This window comes from Pleurodeles waltl, chromosome 11 (assembly GCF_031143425.1).
Source record: "Pleurodeles waltl isolate 20211129_DDA chromosome 11, aPleWal1.hap1.20221129, whole genome shotgun sequence".
In the NCBI taxonomy this organism is placed as follows: domain Eukaryota; kingdom Metazoa; phylum Chordata; class Amphibia; order Caudata; family Salamandridae; genus Pleurodeles; species Pleurodeles waltl.
In genome coordinates, this window is record NC_090450.1 from 99,926,031 (window position 1) to 99,947,923 (window position 21,893).

At 42.6% G+C, this 21,893-nt stretch overlaps 1 protein-coding gene across 2 annotated transcripts in view; it reads left to right on the forward strand.

Annotated features, from left to right (window-relative positions):
- The window catches only part of ZBBX (zinc finger B-box domain containing), a 440,192-nt gene that overhangs the window by 17,030 nt on the left and 401,269 nt on the right, over positions 1 to 21,893 (forward strand). For both annotated transcript variants that reach the window (XM_069213223.1, XM_069213224.1), the window contains exons 2-3: positions 7,094 to 7,219; positions 13,734 to 13,847. In XM_069213223.1, the coding sequence (XP_069069324.1) occupies positions 7,155 to 7,219; positions 13,734 to 13,847 (179 nt within the window). In that variant the 5' untranslated portion in view covers positions 7,094 to 7,154. The remainder of the gene's footprint in view (positions 1 to 7,093; positions 7,220 to 13,733; positions 13,848 to 21,893) is intronic.

Sequence of the window (21,893 nt, forward strand, 5' to 3'; positions counted from 1 at the left end):
CAGTAAAGACCGTATTATTACGAGTTTGGTGGTTTGCCCTAAGCCAAACCACCAAAATGCTGGCCATACTCCCACTTTTGTGCAGTCCGCCGGGCTGGAGGTGAGCACCTCCGGCCCGTCAGCAGCTGTAATACCGCAAGCCTATGACGCGGTGGCACACCGCCAGCATTTTCTTTTGGTGGTCCCACCGCCACGAAAATGCTGGCAGTCCTACACCCGATGACAGGAATCTTCATTCCTGTTGCTGGGAGACACCCCACCACACGTCTACACACCCATACATGTGCACCCACATTCTTCTACACTCTTATAAAAACCCACACATTCACTACATAAACCCCCAATCACTCAATCACACACACTTAAACATAAACACAGAAACACTCCTTCATGCACGTACACCGGAACACCCATGCAAATGCTCACATGCACACAAACACCCCGATTCACGTGCACACACGCACACAAACATTCACATTCACTCGCATACACCGCACTCACACACGCAGACACCCTCCCTCCCCGGCATTCAGTACATTCACACAAGCACTCACACAAGTACACAGACACGCAGACACAGACACCCCCACCCCCACCCCCCCTCCCTGTCAGGCGATCACTTACCTTTTCCGTCAAGGAGGTCGTGGGGTAGGGGTCCCTGCGCTTCCACTGCCAGCATCGCACCACCCTCAGGACACCGTTGAGCTGTATTACAGGTCAGAATACGGCAGGCGGAGTCCTTTTGGCATGGCGGTGCTGGCGGTGGAACCACCTTTCCACCGCCGTACACCAGGCCGACTGCTGTCGGATTTCCACTTGAAATCAGGTGGAAATCTGACATGAGTCATAATTGGGCAGTCTTGAGACCGCCTGCACTGGCGGTCTTTCGGGGGCCGCAGCTTTGGCGGTCTTTGTAAAAGACCACCAAAGTCATAATGAGGACCATAGACTTTGCATCACTCTGTGCTCTGTGTAAATCATGTTTGCATAATTGTAGAGCTCCTTGGAGCTGGCTTAATAAGTGTTGGAATTTTGCTTATGCAGGGTCATCCTAAATCTTTTTGCCTCCTGCCTCCTATTTTTTTCTGACCTGTCGCTGTTGGCTTTTGAACTCTGAGCACTTTCCCACTGCTAACCAGTGCTAAAGTGCATATGCTCTCCGTGTAAATTGTATGTAATTGGTTTATCCATGATTGGCCTATTTGAGTTACTAGTAAGTCCCTAGTAAGGTGCACTAGAGGTGCCAGGGCCTGTAAATCAAATGCTACTAGTGGGCCTGCAGGACTGGTTGTGCCACCCACATAAGTAGCTCTGTAATCATGTCTCAGACCTGCCACTGCAGTGTCTGTGTGTGTATTTTTACACTGTAAATTCGACTTGGCAAGTGTACCCACTTGCCAGGCCTAAACCTTCCCTTTTCTTACATGTAAGGCACCCCGAAGGTAGGCCCTAGGTAGCCCCAAGGGCAGGGCGCAGTGTATTGATAAGGTAGGACATATAGTAATGTAATTTATATGTCCTGACAGTGAAATACTGCCAACTTCATTTTTCACTGTTGCAAGGCCTGTCTCTTTCATAGGATAATATGGGGGCTACCTTTAAATATGATTAAAGTGTAGATTCCCCTAGAGAGTAGATGGACATGTGGAGTTTGGGGTCCCTGAACTCACAATTTAAAAATACATCTTTTAGTAAAGTTGATTTTAAGATTGTGCGTTTGAAAATGCCACTTTTAGAAAGTGAGCATTTTCTTGCCTAAACCATTCTGTGACTCTGCCTTGTTTGTGGATTCCCTGTCTGGGTCAGTTTGACAGTTGGGTTGTTTTTCACCTCGCACTAGACAGTGACACAAAGGGGGCTGGGGTTTAACCTGCATTTCCTGATTAGCCATCTCTGCTAGGAGGGAGGAGTGGAGTGGTCACTCTCATCTGAAAGGACTGTGCCTGCCTCTGACAATGCCGGCTCCAACCCCCTGGTGTGTGTCTGATGCCTTGCCTGGGCAAGGCAGGATTTCACAAGTAGGTGTGAGTCCCCTTTGAAGAAAGGTGACTTCAAAGACTAATATGGGTATAAGAAGGGCACCCAAATCTACAGACTTTAAAAACACTTCTGGAACCAAGAGGAACCTCTGCCTGGAGAAGAGCTGATAGCTGAGGAAGAAGTGCTGCCCTGCCTGTGACTGTGCTTTGTGGAGCTTTCCTGCAGTGCTGCTTCTGCCAGAGTAAGAGGGCAAAGACTGGACTTTGTGTGCCTTCCATCTTGTGAAGAAATCTCCAAGGGCTTGAGTTAGAGCTTGCCTCCTGTTGTTTGACGTCTCAGGGACAGCAAAGACTTCTGTCTGCCAGCACCTGGAGTCTCTGGAGAGACTCCTGCTCTGACAAGTGGTGCCCTATCCAGTCCCTGGGCCCTTGGATTTCCACCAGCTTTCCTTTCAAGAAAATCGACTTCGGACGACTCCGGACCGACGCCGCTGCTGAATTCGGTAACGCCGCCTGCACCTGACGCTGTGACCTTCGCTGGAACGCGACGCTTTTCGCAGGCCCGACATCGCAGCAGCCCAGCTGAAGTCCGTGACTCTGTGGAAGTCGCCGCACCACGTCGTGACCGACGCCGCTCGAAGTGCACAGATTCAACGTTTCGCACAGACGCCGCGATCCCCGACTTAGCGCATCGGCTTGTTTTCACTCTTCACCACAGGTACTGTACTTGGGGGTCTACACGACTCCGTGTCCGGCGCTGCTGGTGTCGGCTTGTTGGGAACGACTCTGTCACGACGCCGTGTTAACATCTCATCGAAGCATTTTTGTTTCTAAGCGCTATTTTTGAGTTTAATCTAAAAAAATTCATAACTTAACTTGTGTATGTTGGATTTTTGTCGTTTTGGTCTTGTTTTGTTTAGATAAATATTTCCTATTTTTCTAAACTGGTATTGCGTAATTTTGTAGTGTTTTCATTAAGTTACAGTGTGTGTTGGTACAAATACTTTACACCTAGCACTCTGAAGTTAAGCCTACTGCTCTGCCAAGCTACCAAGGGGGTAAGCAGGGGTTAGCTGAGGGTGATTCTCTTTTACCCCGACTAGAGTGAGGGTCCTTGCATTAACAGGGGGTAACCTGACTGTCAACCAAAGACCCCATTTCTAACAATAAGCATCATAAAGTGCTCTTTTAAAACCAAACAGTTCTAATAACTAAATTTTGCATCTATGACTACCAGTCTGTTATTTTAATTTCTCCACAGTTCACTCAGTCCAAGGCTCATGCACTGCTCTTGTGTCAATGTAAAAGATGGCACTGATCTTTCTTTTCTACATGGTCACCCCAGATTCTTTTCCCTTTTTTTTAGAGCCATATTTTAGAGGCATTACAACTCTGTGTACTTTTACCCATGCTAAGCAGGAGTAAAGTGCCTGTGCTCCCTCTTTTAACATGATAACATTGGCTTATCACTGATTCATATATTGAAGTTGAAGTTTGAAGGCTGCCAGAGCCTGATATTTAAATCTCTCCTGTGAAGTACAACACCAAATGTGCCATCCTAAGGACATGGGTTTGTCTCTTCCATGTTTAGCTGGACTGCAGCAGCCTTCAAACCTGCTGCTTAACCTGTCAAAATAACCAGTTTTTAAAGGCAGGAAACCCTGCTTTAAAATATTAATAGGTTACTCCTAAGTGCACTTTGTTGAGATTAAAAAGTGGAACGTTCGAAATTCAAGTTGGCATGCTCATCCAGTGACTAGACCCCAAAAAGATATCTTCACTGGCAGGGATGTAGCTGAATCCTAGATATTGTCTAAATACAGATTATAAACTCAGAATCTGTAGCTTTTGACAGGGAATGGTCGAAATGGCAAGACAAAGTTTATTTTTTCATATTTGCTGAAAAGTCCAATTCATTGGTGAACTTAGATTTTTCAAATACATTTAGGAAAAATAACTTCTAGAAAGTTATTTTTCCATGCCTGAACATTTTGGAGGCTGATTTGTATTAGCCTTCCAGCAGCTGCTCAGCCAATGCTTGACCTTAATAAAATGTGAAAACTACTTCTAGAGCAGAATAATGGTTTAAGCTGGTGACAGGATGAACTGGATGAATGGTATGTGATCCTTATCAGCTCACAAAGGACAATTGATGTGGGTCCAGAAAACTTCATTAATTGGAAAGTAACAGAAGTACGGCCTGCCCATACATAGTTACGTGTAAGGGAAGGCCTGGAGAAAGAAATCCTTTGTCCAAAAGGCCCGTACTGGTCATGTGGCTTCCAGACCCAATTGGAACGAAGCTACACCCAGAGTCAGCTTTGAGTGACACAGGGGAGGAGGCTGCTCATTTTACTAAGCCCTGACTAGCATGCAAGCTTCTGTGTAGACTTTTCTTTTCACTGGAACTAGTCAGTAGTGCAGTGTGATCTTTTCATTATTCAACCATAAATATAAGTTGGAACAGCATTAACTTATAAACACACAGATGACCTCAATTGCAGACAGTTCCCTTCTCTCTAAGTGGCAGCTAAAGGGTTTGTGCTGCAGGAGGTTGGGCCTACTTGTCCCAAGAACAAAACAAACATTAATACTTGTTGCCCTCCCAGGTGTGGGGCTATAGGAATTCCAGATCCCTGGAGCATAGTCTCTTTACCACCTCTCTGACTTGGCTCCTTGTATTCTTCCACGAGTGCTCGCTGTCTGAAAACTTTTTTTTCATGCGGCAGTCCAGGAGAGCACATTTGTTTTCAGTTGTCTTCCTCATATGCTAGTTCACAGTAGTAAACGTCCTTATTTCTTTAAAAAAGTTTCCTGCCTCCTGTCTTTCTGCTTGGCTGATTCTACTTATCTCTGCAATCCATTCCATAGTCTCCGGAAGTAGGGCAGTTGGGGAGGAGGGGGGGGAGGGGGGGGGGAGTGCTGAAGCAAAATACCACACTGGGTTTCAGAAGTGAATAAGCAACAAACAGGATTTTGTTTTTATCTGGTCACATTTCATGTGCATTCTAAAACAGGTCTAATGTCAGACACTGTTTTCCGGGGAGCTTGGTGTTTCCTTTTCTTTCTCTGACTGCAACATGAGAGGATTTATGTGCCATTCTTGAAGAGTTCTGGGGACTCAATTAAAGGATTTTATTCCAGCACACTACAAAATTGAAATGCCAGTAAATTAACTGTACAAATATTTTAGAATATATCAGAATTAGGAAAGCACAAATGAAGTATATTGTTTTGCAACTTTGAAGTGTGGTGGTAAATTTAATGGCCATCTCAATTTAAAATGTGTTGTGTCAAATGGCAAAGCACAACCACACCATGCATACTTCACTCCATTGTACTCCACTCTGCACCACTGTACTCCACTCAATGTCCCTCTGCTTTACCCCACTGCGTGCAACTTCACTGTACTCTACTCTAAACTGCTCCACTCTACTCTATGCCACTGCACTCTATGCCTCTCTTTGCCACTCCACTCTGCGCCAATCTATGCTACTCCACTCTCCGCCACTCTGACACTCCACTCTACTGCACTCCACTGTACGACACACTACTCAACTCTATGCCTCTCCACTCTTCAACACTCTACTCCTCTTTACGCCACTCTGTCACTGTACTCTATGCCACTCTGCGCTTCTCTACTCTACTCCACTGTATGCCATTCCACTTTACATCATTCTATGCTACTGCATTCTATACCACTCTATGCCACTCCAGTGTAAGCCATTCCATTCTATGACCATCTACTCCACTCTACACTACAAGATTGTACTGCACTCTCCGCCTCTCTGTGCCAATCCACTCTACGCTGCTCTATGCCACTCCACTCTACGACTGTCTACTCCACTCTTTGCCACTTAGGTCTTCGGCACTCCATGCTACTTTACTCCACTCTACAACACTCTACTCCACTTTATGCCACTCTACTAGACTATACGCCACGCCACCCTACAACACTTACCTTTACGCCACTCTTCTCTATGCCACTATCTTTTAGCAATGCTGAATTGCAATCACACTGATGTACGACACGGCCAAAGCTCATTGGACAAGCCAATGGCTCTCACGTAGACGAGACCTAATGGCATTGTTTCTTTATTCATTTATTTATTTTTCTCCACAGGGGAAGCATTTTTAGGTCGAGCGCATGGGTGCTTTGACCTGTTGTAAGAACTGTGGGTTTTTAACCGTGCCCACCGCACACCCATCATTTTCACTTGTTCGTGGGCTTGCCTTTCAAAAATCCTTTGGTATCATTGGCATTTGCTTTACATTTAACTCTCTTTTGCCCGGGTTTGTTTTCGCCTTGCAGACTTCCCCTGTTACATGGATAATTTCACGATTCCCGATACGTTTGACTGCAAGCAAACTTCTTTTTCTTTTTGTATCTCTCCTACGTGCTCATTCTCATGGCGGCCATGGTGCTTCGAATCGGCTTGCTTATGTCAACTGTTTTACTTTTCATTTTCAATTTAAGTGGCAAGAAAAGTCCAGTTAGGAATTTACAACGCTATTGGCTCTAACTTGAGCAAATGCGAGACCCATTGCATTGCAAATGCTTGTTTTATCTTGCAGAAACTACTTCACCTTCAGCCTCTTCAAGTATGGAGGCAAACCGTTTAGTTTCCCAATCTGGAAAGGACGTTATTCCAGTCCTTTACCAAAGTGTAACTCTGACCCGTGAGAAAAGTCAAAATGAAGTTTGTGAGTGGCAACAAACTTGCAAATTTGTAGTTACTTTTAAGGCAAACCATGCCTTGTTCCTCCCACTCCCTATCCTGCAGATTTCATAGCACCTGTGGAGTGAAATCCTTAGTAATACATCCATTAAGCCTTGTGTGATATCCTTCAGTTATTTCCTGACATGCTTAAATTAACACATGACCATACACAGGTTTACAGCCAAATTAATGGCTTTGCGAATCAAGCAGAAATTTTGACCCTCAATTATTTCAGTATCCCAGAAAGTTATTTATATACAGTATCAGCCTTATCAAGTTTACTTTATTGTTGGAGCATTGTTAGTACTGATATATTCTCAATAGTAATCCTGGTTATGATTTTCTTAACATATTTTATTCATTTTGACCCTCTTCTTATTTTTGTTACATTAGGAGACAAACTGCAAGCTCCATCTCTGCGTGCCTTTAACGAAAACAACTTCAATCGGGTACAATGAGCACCAGTGACTTTATTGTCCCTGCTGCAAAAAGTGGAAATTCTGTAATAGCAAAATCAAAGTAAGTGTACCTGAAATTAACAAGCATTGGAAAAGCCACTATCTATGATATTTTTGATGAATATGTTCCTGTAACTGCTGTGTATTTTATGATACCTGTAGATGCACAAACATGTGACACATGTCCTTGCTATTAGTACTTACAGACATGCAGTCAATGCACATAGAAGTACAAATACACACAGACAGCTACACATGCAGTCAGACAACAAAAATGGGCTTCTATGCAAACACGGATGGATGCTGCAACTGGGTAAATATGATCCAAAATTCTCAGACCTTACATATCCGAGACATACAGAGAGAAAGGCACTGCGTTTAGACACTGGGGCTATCTCTCTAATAGAATAATGTAATGTGCTTATAATAGGCCTCACCCTTAGCGTGTGATGATGGAAACATATGAGTTGCTGATTCGTAGTGGGTGTGCTGAATTTTGTTAACCAGCCTGTACGTTCATAGGTCAGTTTGCAAAATTCCACACTGTTCACAAAAATGCTGGTCACTTTTTGCGACCAGTTTTTTGTGACAAGTGTTACATACAACTAGCCCATAGTGAGGTAGTTTCAAGTTTATTAATACTGCTCAGTTAATTAAAACCATTGCGAAATAAAAGAATCGTTCTGTACTATTTGATCAAAGTAAAACCATCCTTCAGTACAAAATTAAAAAATTGACAGTATTATTGGCCAAAAGTTAAAAACTATCAACGTGAAAAGAAAGCAGAGCAGTCATAAAGTGTGTGATTGGCAGTCCAAGCTACATCCTCGTCCTAAAGAGTCTGCTGTGTGCAAAACTTGACACATGCACCTGCCGGCTTGCTTGCAAGTCATAAGTCTGTCACACCCATGTGAATAAGTTTGTGTTGAACCACATCTAAAAGTTGAGAACATTGTAACATTATTACAACTATATTGTGTACAGTGCAAGCCTTCGGGCATTTAGTAGTGCATCCTGGGACTAGTGCTTTAGTTAGGTGCAGTAGCTTTCATACAAGGTAAATCTCTTGCCCGGCCTAAATCTTCCCTTTTTATCCATATGTTACCCCTTAGGTAGGCCCTACACAACCCAGTGGGCAGAGTGTAATGTACTTCAAAGGTAGGACATGTACTTTTAAGCTTAACATATCCTGGTAGTGAAAAACTCTCAAATTAATTTTTTGCTACTGCAAGGCCTATCTCTCCCATGGGTTAGCATTGGGATTACCCTATTACATTTTATAAGTGTAATTTCCAATTGGGACAAGATAGATATTTCAGGTTTGGTGTCCATGGACTCATAATTCAAAATCACAACTTATGGTGAAGTTGGGTTTCTAGTTGCAAGTCTAAAAATGCCCCTTTTTAGAAACTGGGCATTTCCCCTACCTAAACCATTCTGTGCCTTCTGCCTGTCTCCAATACATGTCTGGGGTGGGTGACAGCTGGGCTTTGTGCAGTCCGTCCAGACAGCCACACACAAAGGGAGGTTAGGCATATCTGATGGGCCATTCACTTCCAGATGGCCCATCACCAGGCAGATGGGCCTCCCTGGTCTGGGTGGGAGGGAGGACCTGACAGTTGCACCTGAAAGGGCCGAGCCTGCCCCACACACAAAAAGATACATATCCCCTGTTGTAAATCTGGAGCCAGGGCAGGAAGGGCAGTGACCTTTAAGTGCACTTCAAAGCTTTTCATTTAAACTTCCCCTACTTCAAAGGCACAACTGGGTACAAGTCCTGGACCCCTGGGCACCACCAATGTGTTACTCTTCTGGACCTGTGTCAACTCTGCAGGGGAGAAGAACTGCTGTGCTGAAAGGACTGCTACTCTGCTGGAATGCTCCTTTGCTGAACTCTGCCTTGTTGTGTTCTTGCCTTGCTGAGCTACCCTTCTGCCTGCTGTTCCTCTGCCCTGGGTGAGAAGGGCTGGATCTGTATCATGTGATTCCAGAGTGTCTCCAAGGGCTTATTGGCTTACCACCTGTTGCCTAAGTTTCAGGGGCACAAAAAACGTAGAACCCTCCTGTTCCAACCCTTGGGCTCATCTGGTTGTGAGTCTGTCCTGCCAAGTGGTGCCACCCCAGTCCTAGACCCTTGCAAGTGGACCTAGGGTTTTGCTCCAGTGGAACTGACACATCCTCTACTGCAAGAGCAGAATCTATGTATCGCAACAGTTGCGGGAACCAGATAGGTGCATTGCACTTGGAACCACCCCATCGCACTCAGAACCACTGCTCTGGAACCGATGCATCGGCACTACTGCGTGCTGAAGATCTATGCATCACCTCTACAGCGTGGAGAAACCCGGCACATCGCATTCGGAAATGCTGCACGTCGGAACTGACGGTTTGCTCCTAGACCTGACACATCATAATAGTTGCATTGAGAAATTCCACGCAACACCTCAGCTGTACGTAGATCACCAACACATCTCGTACTGCAGCAAGGAATAAGGTACTTTTGCTCAGAACACCCTGTGTGAGTCCTGTGTCTGGCTTGAACACTTGAACTTTGTCCCGGTCCAGCACGTCCAAGTAACTCGTTAAGCGATATTTGCTTCTAAGCGCTATACTTGCATTTAATCTTTAAAAATAAATTAATATGTCAACTTCTACTGGATGGATTTTTGTTGTTCTGGTTTTGTTTTATTTAGAAAACTATAATCTATTTTTCTAACCTGGTGAGGAGTCTTTTTGTGTTGTTTTCACTGTGTTATTTTCAAGTATTGCACAAATACTTTACACATTACCTCTTAAGATAAACCTGACTGCTCTGTGCCAAGCTACCAGAGGGTGAGCACAGGATAATTTAGGGCGTGTTGTGTCTTACCCTAACTAGGATTGTGGTCCCTACTTGGACAGGTGCATACCTCTGCCAACTAGAGACCCAATTTCTAACAAGCACATAATCATAGGACCATTGAGCAAAGCCCCACTCTTGCTTCACACTTGGAACAGTATCAAGGGAGTGCACACAAGTATATGTAGTCTGTCTGCTGATTAGATGCCTCATTTACATCCTCCCTTTCCACGCTGCTCTTCCTATCCCTATTGATTGTACACCCAGGGACTGGGTTCATTCACACAGTCTTGAGATGCATGTCAATCCGATTTTCAGTCATCGCATCTCAGAATATAACTGCAAACAGAGTATAATTTGGTTTATTGGGGGGGGGGTGAGCCCAACTCGAGCAACAACCACAGTTCTTGCAGGGGTGAACCACAGACGCCACTAAATTAACCTGTGCTTAACCCTCTGGCAGCTTTGTCAAGAAAGCAGTCCAGCTTAACTTAGAGACAATGTGTAAAGTTTTTATTCAGCATACAAAGAGTAATAAAGTGAAAAAACAACACTAGAAAATGTAAAAATTAATAAATAAAATGATACCAAAATGCTAAAAGAAATCAGTGGAACAGGCAGGAGATATGCAGTTTCACAGATTTAGGTAAGTAAATCACCTAAAAGCACAAAGCGCCACTTTAGGTCATCTGCTTGTGGTAGACCAGGGTAAAGTCCAAATTTCAGACTGAAGGATATGGAGACAGTTTGGGCTGGATACAGGGACCAGGTCAGTCCCACTAAGAAAGTTACCTTCTCCTAGCCCAACACAAAGAGTTTGTTTCACAGTGGAGGAGGCAGGGACAGTGTCTCGGATGGTTGTCACTGTAGCAGGTAGAGCAGGCCTGGCATTGCGGTTGGTCATCGCTGTAGCGCGTAGTTCCATTTGGGGGTTATGGATGGTCGTTGCTGGAGGTTCGCGTAGACCGTCATCATGGGTTGTTGATGCTGTGACACGGAGTGCAGATCTCGTGTTGCCGGCCACTTCTGGTTGTCTCTGTACTGTGAAGAGTCAGGTTTACCTGAGCTTTGCGTGGGCAGTCATCGCAGGTGGCAAGATCTTAGTGCAAACAAGCCCTTTTGCAGCACAGAAGAGCCCAAAATTACAGGATTTCTCATCTTCTGTCCAGAGTAGTGCACTCTCATGCCAGCCAAGGGTCCAGGACCAAGGGAGGCCCCTATTGGGGATCAGGGACTCACCCTAGCTGAGGCTAGGAGGGCTCAGGCAGGTCCATTTGCAGGTACAGGTGCAGCAAGTCAACTAGGCTGTGGTAGGGTGGCCTCTGGAGCTTGTTGTGTCTGTAGCTCAGAACATAACGTCAGCCAACTGATCTTTGGAGTCACTCTGGTAGTCCTGGATTCAAGTAGACGGTCGTCTCTCCTTCAAGCAGCAAGTAAGTCCTCTGGAAGTAGCAGTGTAGTGAAGAGTTGGTCTGAAGGTCTAATATTTATACCTGCTGCCAGACTTTGAAGTGGGAGAAACTTATAGGTCTTTTTACCATCTGATACTGGAAATGCCCCCCCTTCACCTGCCCAGGCTGCAAGAGTTCTTTGGGAACACAGCACTGGTATCAGGTTCTTTGTGAGCATGCTGGAGACATCTCCTTTGAAAAACAAGTGGGATGAAGATCAGCTCTGCCCTTCCCATTCTGATAATTTGGCCCATCCTGCAAACACCTAATCACCAATTGTTTGGGAAGAATACACAAAGGCCAATTACCAACTACGCCCAGTCATGTGACCCAAGACACAGGCTGCAGGCACCAAATGATTAGGACAAGAAAATGCTGACTTTCTAAAAGTAGCATTTTAACAATTGTGATGTAAAATGCAACTTTACGATTAAAGAGGATGTTAAATTAGGAGCTAGCAGAGCCCAAACATGATTTTTCTATTCCTATTCCCAAACAAAAATTTTCATTTATTAAATGCGATAAGGTAACCCATTATTATGCAATGGGAGAGGTGGGCATTGGAGTAGTGAAAAACACATGTAATAGTTTTTCACTACCAGGACATGTAAAACTGGAAAGTACAAGTCCAACTTGTTATATGCACTGCACCCTGCCCAAAGGGCTGTTTAGGGTCTCCCTTAAGGGTAAATTATATGTATTAAGAAACAAGGTGTAGTCATGGCAGAAGGGTTATTTTGCCAAGTAGAGTTTGCAGTTTTAAACTGCACTCAGGCTGAAATGGCAGGCATGAGACATGTTTTGAAGTGTACTTTAGCAAATGTAACAATAAGAACTCCGGGCCCACTGCAGCATTTAATTTACAGCAGGCCCTGTGTACATGTAGTACCACTTTACAAGGGACTTGTGAGTAAATTAAATGTGGCAATTGGGTGTAAGCCAGTTTTACCATGTTTAGGTGAGAGAGCACATGTACTGGGTTTCATCAAAAAGGAGGGGAGAAGGCAAAAAGTTTGGGGAAAGACCACATCAAAGGTGGACAGGTCTAACACAGGAATTTTCCCTCTTGACAAGAGCCCACTAATGGTACAGATAAGCACCCACACTACCCTTCATGAATGTAGGACCTAATGTACAAAACATTCTTTAAATTCTCAAAGAGCAGTTGTGACCATAAAAATATTTTTTTATATGTATAAATTCTATTTTATGAGTTGGTAAATTATTGCCAACTACTAAAACAGGTTTGTTTCGCTATGCGGTGTGGCTATTCAGAAGGGTTGAGATTGTAGGCATTCCTTCTAAACAATGATCCTTTAGGAGAAGTATCATTGTTTGGTGACCAAAATCCACTCACCAAACAATGAGAATGTATTGAGTTTTTGTAGTAAGCCATTTACAAAAGGGAAAGCTTCCCGTGAAACCCCTTCTCCTTTGTGAATGAAATAAAAAGTTTGTTGGAGAGTAAGGATTGGTCCAGGGGATCACTGCCAACATTCAAACTGTGTTTTTTTTGTTTTTTTTTTTTGTTTTTTTAAGTAAGCTTTTTTTAATGCAGTTCCATTTCCATTAAGACAAATTGGCAGCATTTAAAAAAAGTTAGCTTTTTTAATGTGATCACAAACTAGCAGGCCACCATTCCTATGATGGCACCCCATTGGAGTTAGTCACAAGTTACCATCCATCTCATTACAATTCATGAGGTAGTTTGGAACACAACCCATTCCGAATGGACATTTTTCTATTAGTATACAGATCAGTTTAAAATTCCACAGTGGCTGCAAAAATACCAGTCGCAAATCGCGTCCAGTTTTTTGCAACCAGTGTTTTGTTCATTAGACCCATACTTGTGCATGAATGTGTCCCTTTGCAAACCCTGCTAATTTCTACTTAGCAAAAGAAAGAAAGTCATTACCTAATTTATAATCAGTAAGAAGACACTTGAGAGTTCTTTGTATATGCATTTGTGTGTGAATATATATTTACAAACACACACAAACATATTAGTGGGAGTTTGTATGTATCACATACGATCATCGGTACAACTGTAGGTAATTTGTACTACTTGGAATAACACAAATGCTTTAATTTATTTATTGTTACTACATAGCACGGTTACCTTCAAAAATACATTTTAAATCTATTATTTAATATATTACATATTTTAATTGTGCTAAACATCACTCTGGTTGAAAGGAAAAAACAGGCTCATTATCCATTGTCATATGTTTAAAATGTGTTGGTGCAGCCTAAGGCTGATTTTATTGTCTGGTTTGATTACACAGGAAGTTGCAAGAACTACGATTGGAGACAATGCACCTTGAGATGGAGAACCATGAAATGGAACAGAAACTAAACCAGCTGCGTATAAATATGGACAAGGAAAAGTTAGAACGGCAGTAAGTTTTTAAACAGCATCACCAAGATTGAGTATTTTCCATGCAAGCAAGTGTTATGGGACTGGAGATTTGATATTTCTATATACCAACAACTTTTGCACTAAATCTGATCTTGAGTATCTTGATCTCATAACAAATCCTAGTTTAATTTCCAAATATGAATTAGCAATCATGAAAACAACCACTATATGGGGCATTCGGTTTAATAGTTACATAATAGTAAAGAGGATATGCAGGTACATAAGTGTTCCTTTAAAGAAGTTACGGATTATATACCAATCATCATAAAGAATACTCATAACGTCTGATTCTTCATCTCCTAAAATGTATTGAGGTATCAGATGGTATCTGAAAAATGTCAGTCTCAAGAGAGTATTCGATGGTACACGAACAGCTGTGGCTGCCAAGCCAACCTGTCATCATGTGATGCATTACCCTACCCTATGAATGTGTCTCCTGTCAGTCATGATGTCTGTGTTTCTATACATATGTATCAGATGCAAGGACCAGAGCGCTTACCATATCAGGATCTCTTTCAACATTTTCCCTAGCATTTCCTTTATTGAAATGTTTCATCTTTGTAGTGCGTTGTTACTCTTCAAAGCCAGTTCTTGCCATGTCTGAAGTGGAGCAGTCTGATATTTGTGATCGAGCCAAGATAGATGCTTACAGTGTCCAGGGATAACTCACAAATAAGATGCAGCCTAAGGCTATGCAGGAAACTGGCAGAAATCCTTTGGTGACTAAGTATTAGGAACACTGTTTCTTGATCCTTTTTTAAGTCACCATTGAGGTAGAAGCATGAAAAGAACAGAAACACCACCTCCGCTCTTTGAGACTGCAGCTGACATTCACAGTCTTTAACACATTCTGAGGAGTTATGGACCTTAGCAAGATAGCTCTCCCTTCTGGATGTTACCAAAACGCCAGGAGCTGTGGCAGAAGTTCCACCTCCTGCTCCAGCTGGTATGGCTACTTTGGTGGACACCTCAGCTTTTAAGGTGTGGTGCTTGTCTATGTCTTTAACATCACCTCAATGTCATCACTACTAAACTTAAGCCTTCCGAGTTATGGTAATGCCATGCCCTGATCCTCCCTTTTCTGACTCATTGACAGTGCAACGAGGTGCTCCAGCCAGATGGCTGACTGGGCACCAGCGTACATTGTATTGGAAGACCTTATGTTGAAGCTAAGTCATCCAGTGTGCTGGGAATGAGGGTTTAGACCTTTCCGCTAATAAACTAGCACAGGATAATGGTTGTGGCATCTTCAAAGCTTTCACAAAGAAGTCAAGGGTGGCTTTCTCTACCCCATTGACACCCACACATATATGGAGAGTGATCACCAAGCTTTTTTTTCTCTCTTTTGGACTCCAGTTCTTCCGCAGTTCGTTCTGCATAATGACAGTGGCACAGGGTTTGGATTAACAAGAAGGCCCATGATGATGGTATTCTTTATATTTGGCGATGTCCTTTCTTTTTGTTTGTCAGTCCCCCAAGCACCCATTGAGATTCAGGGTGAATAACCATAAACCAATATTTGCTTAATTGGGGCCTACTGTAAAAGAGACTGCTGTCACTTGTAATTGTGCGTTCTAATACGCCCACACACGTCACAGTAAAATAACTCTATATGAAACTGTTAAATAAATACATCTGTTAATACGTATTAAATGGGTGTTAGAAAGGCATTCATTTAAAAGATTGTGTATGACCAAAATGCTATGTGCCCTTCTATAGTCCGAGATATAAGTCCCTGGAGGTGAGAGCTAAATGGTAGTGGTTTGTAACAAAGCAAAAGGAAAGATTTAATCAAGTGAAGGCAGAGAACCAGTCACATTAGAAATAGATCTGCCATGAGGGCAAAGGGCTCTTGTAATCAGAGCTCTTTTGGGCATTGTTGCTGTGCCCTATGGAGTCTTGCATTTGGAACCCTTACTGCTGGCGTTTGTAAACCGTAGTTGGCATGATTCCATGTGTGAATGCTGTACAATTGGGGATTTGCAAACCCCTTTACAGAAGGCAGCTGTTAGCCATTACATGATCAACTCTCCATTCCCCGGTCAGCATGGTCCCCATCCAATACCTTCTTCCGCCCCTCTGTAGAGGTTCACATAGCTTTCACATGCATCCTCCTTATTTGTATGTGACAGAGGTTCCCGCAGAGGTGAACATAGAAAGTAACTGTTCATGCGCAGAGATGTTGAAATAACATGTAAATAAACATCTAACTAGTACAGAAGTAACGGATAATAAATAAGCAGGCTTATTTCTGTTGTGGCCATGGTGCAGTACATTCATTTTTTTGTCTCCAGGATAAATTGGTCATGAACTCTTTTCAGAATGTACTCTTAGGATGTTACACATCCATTAGTCTGGCGATCCAAGAAGAGCGTCTGCCTTGTTTTCTCTACGCATACAGCAACAGATTTATGTAGACCTTCTGCTCAGATGGTCTCAGTTTATCACAACATATGTTTGTAAGCCAACTCTTTCCATTTTCAAGGTCTCCTTAATTTATTGTATGCTTGCCACATGTACTCTCATTAGTTTAAATTTTAAACATGAGTACTCACGATGCCTTGTATAAATAAAAAAAGTTACATACTTCAATGTCGCAGGTAAACTGCATCTGTAAGTATTCATGACCCTCCACAATGGTTGTATGTTTCGTTTAATAGCTGAATGTTAATAAAGAAAAAAATTGCAAAATTAGGAATCCTAAAAATCCTTTTCCCTATAACACCAGCAGCGTCACAAAAAGCTCAATAGTAAAACAAGCGCAAATTATCAAAGAATTTGGCTGATATGCAAAGTGGGGTACATGTGTAGAAAGTGACTTGTGCACCCAATTCTTTTGCTAATGCATTAGTGCATGAATTGGGCTACAGATTGCAGAATGATGTGCTATAACCTACACCTGGTGCTCCGCCCTTCTTCCTCCTGCATTCCGGAAAAAGTGCAGGGGTGCCAGAGGCACAGACACAATGCTAACAGGGGACCAGAATGTCTACTGTCTGAATTGCAAGTCCTTTAAGTAGGGGGAAGTCCCGATAGAGGCACATAACTAAAATGTCCCCTGCCTGTATAAATATAGGCACACAACTGAAATTTTCCATCTGCATTGGATATACTGTGCTCCTCCCTGCACCAAATTTATGAACAGCAGAGGACAGATTTTCGTTTCCACTCCTTACTTAGGGTCCGATTTTGAGTTTGGCAGATGGAAAACTCTGTCCGCCAAACTCCCGACAGGGTGGCCTTGCCTATGAGGCAACCTCCCTGAAGAGGTTATTAAGATTTTCCCGCTACGTCAGCGGGCAGGTTTCCGCCTGCTGGCATAGCGAGAAACAGGCTACAGCATTGTCTCCGGCTCATAATCAAGCCGGTGGCAATGGTGTACCCTGCAGGGTGCCCCAGCACCCTCACAATGTTCACTGGCTGCAAAGCAGACAGAGAGCATTGTGAGGGTGCTGACCAAGGAAGCACCTGCACTGCCCATGCCAAGTGCATGGGAAGTGCAGGGCCCCACCCCGGGGTCTTGCACCTGTTCTCCCCCAGCCTTTTCATGGTGGTGCCACCGCCATGAAAAGTCTGGCAGAGAACAAGGTCATAATCCCCAGGGCAGCACTGCTTGCAGCGCTGCTCTGGCGGATTTAGGACCGCAACCTACCTCCAGTCTGCCAGGGCCTCTGATCCTGGCAGAGCTGGCGGTTCCCTGGCGATCCGACCACCAGGTTTGTAATGTGGTGCTCGGACTGCCGCATTGGCTGCGATCTGACTGCCATCCTCGAGTCTGGCAGTCTACTGACAGCTAGACTCATAATGAAGCCCTAGAATGGGAAATTAAGTACTGAGGTGGAATTTCCCATTAAGGTCTGTACAGTCCCCCCCAACCCCCCCCCCACACTCGGTGAAGTGGGTATTGGTGCAGGAGTCTGCTAACAGTAACCAGCCTCTGTCACCCTGCTGAAATGTGAGTCAGCGGTTTGGTGACCTGCTAGTACAAGCCTACTGTCTTAATGCATGGGGGGCTGTGCTGAAAGTTTGGGTGCAGCTTCAGATCTGACTCTTTTCCCTGAGAGACATGTGCTGTGCTTTTACTGCTTATGTGCTGCCAAAAGTATTTTATACATTCACTTATTTAAGTACGTATTTTTTTATTAACAGTAGTTTTTGGTAGGTTGACCAAACTTGCACATTTACTGGAGGGCTTGCGGTTTCCAAAACTGGGCCACATTCTCTTCTTAAGTTGCAAACACATTCGTGAGAGCATGGAGACTGTTACAGTGTATTTGAGAGGAACAATTTATCCCGTGGAAATATATGGCTACACCCTGGTGAATCTGATTGTAACTGTTGCACCCGTGCTTTTGTAAATGGTGGTTAGGAAGATTCCATTATTAGGGTGAGATATTTATCATGGGTACACCTAACACCCATATATAATTCTATGTTCAGTGTTCACTTTTTTCCTTTGCCGCTAATAAGTAGCAAACAAAATAAGATTTTGGAATTTTAGTTTAAACAACCCCTTTCTGATCCAAATTTCTGTTCACTGCTTATCTGTTTTTTTTCCTTTTTTTTTGCCCGAAACGTAATTTTTTTTTCTTTTTTTTTAATCGAGAAATGCACACACAATGCTGTAAAGGATATCTCCATACCTATGAAATAACAAGGATCACAGGTAGTAAAATATTTGTTGTGACTAGGTTTAAAGTTCTATACCCTTTTTGAAAGTTCAAATTTTGGATCTGATTTTGTTGTTCTTGAAAAGGTTGCTCAAAGCTTCTGATTTAAAAAAAAAAAAAACATTCATCATAAAAGAATGGTTATAAATGCTTATTTTGTTGGTAGAAATGTTATTAAGACGTTCATAGATTTGTCATAAGGTTGGGCTTTTAAAACGATATACTTTGTGGGAAAACAATTATTATGCATTTTTAGAACTTATTTGAAAGTTCAAATCGTTTAAAAGTCTTTTCGTTTTCTCCCTGACATTTCCGGGTCAAGTTGTGTGGACGAACCTGGCCTCTACTTATTATCTAACGCTGCCTACAAAGTGCCAAACTGATTACATGTTATTCGTTAAAGTAATGTTTTCCATGTTAGTAATTTTGAGGTAGTTAAAGGCTTGCATGTGGAGATTGAACAACCGCTGGGTAGTTTAAATGGTAGCTATGTGATTGTATGGATAGGGGATTTTAACCCAAAACACTGCCACTTGTGATCTGCAGTATATTATGTTCTGCTGAGCTTTGGTGGAGATTCTATCACGTACTTTGAACATAGTCAGAATGGTGACAAACTCAATCTGCTTTTCATGAGATATGACTTGGTGTGTGCTTTTGACTTCCTAACCAGCAGTCCACTCGTCACTCCCACTTTTGTGGGTCGTGGCTGCTCTAGTTCAATTGAGTTTATCTTATTCTCACAAAAATTAAGAACATGGATTCGAACGTATGTATTATTAGATTCTCCTCTGAGCAATCACAGGCTTATTGCTGTTTCGGTCGGAAATGCTTTATTTTTTGCTAAGGTTAAAATAACGGCCCACACTTGACCCCTTGAACACACAGTCAAGGGGGTCATTATGAATTGGGCCAAAGTTGACCTGACACTTTCCTATTGAAACTACTGGATCTAATCTATCGTGACTTTTTGATTTGTATCGATGTGACCAAGGAGGGGGTGGGCAAGAATTAATAATTTTGACTGGATTTGTTGAAAAGCTACCAAATGAGAGAGATGGTTTGGCTCCAACTGTACAAAGGTCCACAGTCAGTTACTGTAAACACTTCAAGCAGTGCCAATAGACCCTGAGCAGCTGTGCATCTGTAGGAAGTTGTATGAGAAGGCATTAGTGGCCCAGAACAAAACATTGAGTGAGGAAGCTTATCATAGTTTAATTATGGCCAGCGAGCTTAAAGCCAGCAATTTTGTGGGCATGCAGTGAACTGTAATTACCTAGAGAAACCTCACCAAACTGGGCTTGGCACAGTGATTCCCCTGGATGTTTGAGTTGGACATTTTGTATTCAGGCCTAGCATGTCGACAGGGACCTGTCCAGATTAGAAGCCAGATAACTGCCTTTACGACTCCTTTTTCAGGCTGTATGTTGCCTCAAGGTTGAAAGGTTAATGTGATAGAGGTTGTCAAGAGATGCCCAACAGGGAAAACTCCGGAGCCAGATGGTATCCCAGTACACCTGTTCAGGGCAAATATACCCCTTTAGGCCCCTCTTCTGACCAATGTCCTCAAGTCTTCTTTAACCCTGGGCCTTCCAAAGGCCTGGTCACATGCGACTTTAGCCCCTATCTTCAAAAAAGGCTCCTGGAGAACTCGTAATGTTATTGTCCCATCTCATTAATAAGTTCTACTGCTAAATCATGGATAGGATTCTGTTAGAAAGGCTGCAAGTATGGACGAGTGAAAACAAGGTTCTTTCTGACCTTCAAGATGGTTTCTGTACTGGCCTTGGGACAGTGGATCAGTGCCTAAATGTATATGTCTTAATCAACAAGTATGCAGTGGCCAAGGAAGATAAGATCTATCTATCCTTCACAGATTTTAGCTCGACCATCAACGTGTTAATTTGTCAAAACTTTTAATAGTTATGACAGACATAGGTTTACAGCCGAGTATTGTGAATTTCTTGAGGGAGCTTCATCTAGAAGTAACTGCCAGTATGGGATTTGGGACAGCTGGAGAAACAACTGAAGTGTTTAGGCTTGACAGAGGTGTGCGACAGTTCTGTGTCTGGCTCCCTTTTTCTTTCCATTGTATGTTAATAGGCTGGAGAAGCATTTGCTGGATTCTAATGTTGATTGCCCTAGGGCAGGTAACAGCAGCATACCTGCTTTGATATATGCTGATGACACAGTTTTATTGGCCAGAACTGCAATCGACTTGCAGCGATTGCTAAACCAGTTCTGTGCTTTTTCTGAGTAGCCTGGAACTAGTGGTCAATCAAGCTACAACACACATAATGGTCTTTGGATCCTAGGACAAGAAAACAAAGTCTTTAGAATGAATACTACAGAAATTAGTGAGGTTGCCTCGTAGCCATACTTATGAATAGTTTGTGATGACAGAATTAACTGGACATTTTGAAAGCTGGCAGGGCAGCTGTCCTTACAAGAAGCACTGAGGCAGTTCAAGCCTTTGTGTCTATACGGGGAAGCAAGCTGATCAAAGCGCTAATAGCAGTCTACAAGGCCAAGTGCTACATAAGGGGCTGGTGTATGAGGCATTAGTATTGAGCCTTATTGAACTCTGGTTAACTACGCACACCATAGGTTTTTGTTATCTAGGCTAAGGCTGAACCTTGAATGCTTCCTTGTTTCATTTCCCACACAGGGTATTTATGTGGCCAATCTATTTCCTTGTCCTTGTGATGGACGTTCTCCACAAACCATGATCTATCACTCTACTGCAATTTTCGTTCAGGTCTACGATTCCCTTATGAATTATTATTTTAACTATGCCTATTTTACAATCTCTGTATTCATAAACCATTTTCAAATACTGTGTAATGTATTATGTATGATTTTATTTTGTCTCTTGTATGGTCACTGGATGACCAAATAAAGAGTATCTACTCATAGTGTGCTTGTATTTTTTTTCTAAACAAATATGACTTTTTTTAATGAAAGTCAGAGTTCTTAAATTGATATAAATGTATTTACAATTTCTCAAAGCTTAAAAGTACTTCAAATGCTTATTGGGACTTTCTTTCAAAATAAATACATTGTAGTGGGAAGTTTATTGTAAAACCTACAATGTTTATTAAAAAGTTTGAACATTTTTTATTAAATTTTAAAACATTGAAGTTGCTCAGTAAATCTTCTAAAAGTTTGTTAGGCTGTTGTATGTGTGTAAAATTATTATTGGAGTGCAGTACTTGCTAGAATGCAATAGTGTTTTACCAGTGGCATTCTGTATGAAATAATTTATGATCATGTAAATAACTGATAGTTTTGAATTAGGCAGCTTGCAGCTATATACTTAGAGGTTTTTTAAAATCTGGAAATTAAGTGTTTGCTTA